The 5000-nt window shown below is 57.5% G+C and overlaps 1 protein-coding gene across 1 annotated transcript in view; it reads right to left on the reverse strand.

Annotated features, from left to right (window-relative positions):
* Positions 1–5000, reverse strand: part of LOC311313080 (FERM, ARHGEF and pleckstrin domain-containing protein 1-like) — a gene marked incomplete at its 3' end in the record, with an annotated part of 88574 nt that overhangs the window by 18686 nt on the left and 64888 nt on the right. The window contains exon 13 of the mRNA XM_084443116.1: positions 4778–5000. This exon is cut by the window's right edge and continues 3 nt beyond it. Within this exon, the coding sequence (XP_084299242.1) occupies positions 4778–5000 (223 nt within the window). The remainder of the gene's footprint in view (positions 1–4777) is intronic.

Below are 5000 nucleotides of genomic sequence, written 5' to 3' on the forward strand. Positions count from 1 at the left end.
ATGAGTAGGAGTCCCTCAGGAAGGTGCCAGGATGTTGAGAACAGTAGCAGAGCCCAGCGGGGGTCAGAATGTATCATGAAGTTCATGTCAGTGGGAGTGGGGGAGAAAGGGAGAGAGAGAAAGGGGGAGGGACAGCTAAATGTCTTTGAATGACCGGTTCTGGTCCTGGCTCATCGATACCTGTAGATACGGTATTACAGTGCAAACAAGTATCTAGCCTCAGAAGTCTACTGTACTGTTATCAACAGTATGATTCTGATATCGCCTGATTAAAAGTGTGAGGAGGGGGTACAGCTACCTGGACAGCCAGGGCCGGAAAGCAGAACCATAACACACACATGCCCGAGCTCTGGGTTAACCTGAACAGACAAGCAGTGAGACCAGAAAATAGCAAACGCCAGCAGTTGACACACACACAAGCATACCCACTAGATGTGAGGTCAAGGCTCGCACGCCGACACGGAACGGCCTTACAGGATTGTATGACGGATCAGACATATTTTCATGTGATTTACGTTCGCAAAATCAAGTGTTTTTACCTCAGGCCGTCCCAGAGAGACTCGGAGGGACACCTGACTGGAGGTTTTGTGCGTTTTCGGCAGCTCAACGCTACAGAGCTGAATAATTTTTAACTGGTGTTCATTTGGGGAATAGTTGATGAGGAATAGCAGAGGAGCACATAATAATTGAGATAACAAACATATGTGAACCACAGGGGTTAGAAATGTCTCGGGGACGAGCCACAGCAGCCAATGACAGTGATGGATGAGCTCAGAGACTTGGAGTTTTCAGGGGTTGCCCTTAAACCGCCTTTCACACACACACACACACGCACACACACGCACACACACGCACACACGCACACACACACACGCATGCACACACACACACGCACACACACACAGGCGGCACATACTGAATCCTGCTCATACTTTCCTGCGTATTCTCAAGTTCCTGTCATGGGAAAGCTGAAGTCCTAGTCCTCTAGGACTATGTCCTAACTCCTGTCCTAGTCTAGTCCTCTGTCCTAACTCCTGTCCTAGTCTAGTCCTCTGTCCTAACTCCTGTCCTAGTCTAGTCCTCTGTCCTAACTCCTGTCCTAGTCTAGTCCTCTGTCCTTACTCCTGTCCTAGTCTAGTCCTCTGTCCTAACTCCTGTCCTAGTCTAGTCCTCTGTATGTCCTAACTCCTGTCCTAGTCTAGACCTCTGTCCTAACTCCTGTCCTAGTCTAGTCCTCTGTCCTAACTCCTGTCCTAGTCTAGTCCTCTGTCCTAACTCCTGTCCTAGTCTAGTCCTCTGTCCTAACTCCTGTCCTAGTCTAGTCCTCTGTCCTAACTCCTGTCCTAGTCTAGTCCTCTGTCCTAACTCCTGTCCTAGTCTAGTCCTCTGTCCTAACTCCTGTCCTAGTCTAGTCCTCTGTATGTCCTATCTCCACGGTTACCAGGATCACTGCAGCAAAGGGAACCCGGTGGAACCCCTCTTCCTCCTCACACATGGCGGGACAGAACAGTGGAACCCAGGGACCGAACAGTGGAACCCAGGGTCAGAACAGTGGAACCCAGGGACCGAACAGTGGAACCCAGGGACAGAACAGTGGAACCCAGGGACAGAACAGTGGAACCCAGGGACCGAACAGTGGAACCCAGGGACCGAACAGTGGAACCCAGGGTCAGAACAGTGGAACCCAGGGACCGAACAATGGCACCCAGGGTCAGAACAGTGGAACCCAGGGACCGAACAATGGAACCCAGGGTCAGAACAGTGGAACCCAGGGACCGAACAGTGGAACCCAGGGTCAGAACAGTGGAACCCAGGGACAGAACAGTGGAACCCAGGGACAGAACAGTGGAACCCAGGGTCAGAACAGCAGCAGGGGTACATGCCTCCAGAGCAGGGTAACAGAGACAGGGGGAGACTTCACCTCCATTAAGGGCATGCTGACAGGACAGAATCAGCGCTTACATTGGACGAGGGAATTTGAGGGGGAAAAAAAGCATTGGACAGTCCGTCAAAATAACACACAGCAAAGAAAAACAAACGCATGACAATGAAGAATGAAGCAAAAGTAAATTGGGGCGCCCAGGGAGAACAAACACAATCAGGAAGATAAAGTGCAGAGTCATTTTGTTTGCAGCGTCAGGGGAAAGGTCAAAGCAGGAAGTAGCGGCAAACCCTGGCGTTTGCAGGGAGAGAGACGTCTGAGGTGGACGAGTGATGGGAGCCAGAGCCGTGTACGGCAGAGATACCGGCCAGAGATACCAGCCGTCTCCCTCTCTCAAACAATCATATCTAATCAAATAGTTTCCACTGTGCCTCGCTTCTGCTTGTGAATATCACACCTCTATGCAGTTAGATCACCACCAACAGTTTCTTCTTCCGCCATTTTGTTGGGTTAAGTGATACTGCGGCCTGTTCTGTATCTGCGCTGACCAGACAGTTGTAGCTGGACCTCAGTCCGTGGTAAAGACCAGGGGGTGACTGTTAGCATGAGCGCCATTGATTATCAATCCAACGTTAAAGCGCATTGTGTTGCCTCTGGGTATGAAATGTGCTATACAAATAAAACTTTGATTGATTGATTGAACGTTGAGGTCGGATCACACTGCAGACAGGGGAGGCCTCTCTGAACCCAACACATGTAGACCAACACATGCAGACCAACACGGAAACCTTCGACTGCTACTCACTATGGACACAAGCCAGGTACAACACGTACAGTATAAACAACGCACAGAGCCGACATGATAAGTAACTCCATAAATATCAGATCAAAACAACCAGGGACACCATATGACAGCCAATGGAATGATACAGGGAAGGGCCCTAGTGACCTCGGCGACCTGCGGGTCCATTCAACAACTATCCGTCACAAGCGTCTACTAGAACAGGTGCATGACACACAGTACGACACTGTCACACTATTCTGAGGACGTCAAATGGACGTCCGTTTCCTACAGGAAGACACATGAAGGCATTTGAACGAGCGTGGACGTCCCCGGCCGTCTGTCCAGCTGTCACATGTGACCAGAGACTCCATTTTGAGCGAATCCGGCGCACTCGCAGGTAAGTAACGAAATGAATGTGCAACTCCACAAAGTAAAGATCCCCTCCCTGGCCTCTCTCTCGACACGTCGGCACAGACTGTTAGTAACGTTCTACAGACTGTTAGTAACGTTCTAACCCTCTCCTGCCTTCTTCCCCTCCGTGCCGCTGCTCTACGGCGTTCGTTTAGAGGGTTTGGCCCTGGGAGGTCTGTCTGGAACCGGCCGGTGGGCAGAGAGGCGCGATCGGAGCAGTTGGAGCGGGAAATACGGAGGCCCTCGGGGGTCAGTTCAGACCGTACGGAGGAGAGAAGTCCGCTTCCTCCCTCCACCCCTCTCTTTTCTAAAAGGGCAGAAGAACCCAGTGGGAGAAAGAGACTCAGAGAGAGAGAGAGAGAGAGAGAGAGAGAGAGAGAGAGAGAGAGAGAGAGAGAGAGAGAGAGAGAACAGACAGAGAGAGACAGAGAGAGACCAGAGAGGGCTCATGCTGGAGCACATCTCAGTCACAGCAGAGCTCATGGAGGACCTGGCGTACGAAAGTCCGGTTCACCCAACTGACACCCGGCCCCTCAACCCCCCCCCACCGTGACGCCAACCGTGACGCCCGTGTCCCCCCCACGGGACCACCTCAGTTACCCCGCGTAGTGACCTAAGACCCCGCCCCCCCGGGCCCTAGCAGCTGTACACCCGAGTCCCATCATCGTCACTCATCCCCAGGAAGCCATCCTCCTCCTCCTCCTCGTCCAGCTGGAGGCTGCCGAAGGAGAAGGCGCTCCTGTGCATTGCGGGGGCGGGGTCGGGGGCGGGGTCGGGGTCGCACGCCACCGGGCTGTCGTCGGTCAGCCGGTAACTGACGTAGCTGCCGGCGGCGGCCTCCGTCTCCGAGTCGCTGGTCTCCGAGCCGCTGCTGCTGGCGGAGCCGTCGGACATCTGGACGGCGCCCACGTGGTCGGCGCCGCTCGCCGCCCCCGACCGCTTGTGGCAGAGGCTGAGCCGGGGCTGGCCGGGTGCCGAGAGGCCGTTGGCCAGCATGCGGCGCTCCAGAGACGCCATGCGCTCCGCCCGAGAGAGGAGGGGGCGGGGCTCGCGGGACGGCGTAGGGGCGGCGGCCTGGGCGGGGACTAAGGGCTCGCCGTCGGGGCAGCTACGCGCGTCGTGTAGCTTCTGGAGGTGGGGGGCGCGGCTTACGATAGGGGAGTAGCCGCCGCCGCCGCCGGCATGGGTCGCCCCCTCACCTCGAGGCCACGCCCCCCCCCGGGCGCTGAAGCTCTGGCCCCTGTCGTCCCAGCGAGGCGGTGGGGGGGCGGAGCCGTGGCCGTTCAGCTCGGCGTGGGCGCGGCCGAGCGAGCCCGTCCTACGGAAGGCGCTCGTCTCCACGGGGCCGGGGGCGGCACTCTTAGGGCCCGCCGCGCGGCGGAGAGCCATGGGGCTCCTACTGCGTGGCTCCGCCCCCCTCGCCAGCTCCTCATCGTCGGCCTCCAGGCTCGGACTGAGGGGAGGTCTGGGGGAGGTGTGGGGGGCCTCCCTGCCTCTAATCCTACCCAGCCAGAGCTCTTGCTGGGGGTGAAAAACACTGTTAACCCCCCGTGCTGACCAAACCCCCCCCTCCGCCTCCCCGCGACCGTCGCCAGCGTGACCCCCGGTCACCCGGCTCTTCGCCGCGTCACACTCGCTATCTACGTCACTGCGGTCGGCATAGGGGACGTAGGGGCCCCTGGCGGCCCTCGGTGCTGGACCTGTGTTCAGACGGTCTGGGTGGGGCTGTCTGGCCCCCGGCGCCCGTGGCTCCTCCTCCTCCGCCGCCGCCGTCGGCCTATCCTGGCGTCCGCCGTTCCTCTGGTGGGCGGGGCTGTCGCTCGCCCTCAGGGCCGTCGACGGGGCCTCGGTGCTCACCAACGCAGACTCCTCCCAGTGGCGGCGAGGGGGGGTGTCTACCCTGTCCCCGGGGGCGTAACCCGC

Source organism: Borostomias antarcticus, assembly GCF_949987555.1.
Source record: "Borostomias antarcticus genome assembly, chromosome: 9".
Taxonomy (NCBI): Eukaryota; Metazoa; Chordata; class Actinopteri; order Stomiiformes; family Stomiidae; genus Borostomias; species Borostomias antarcticus.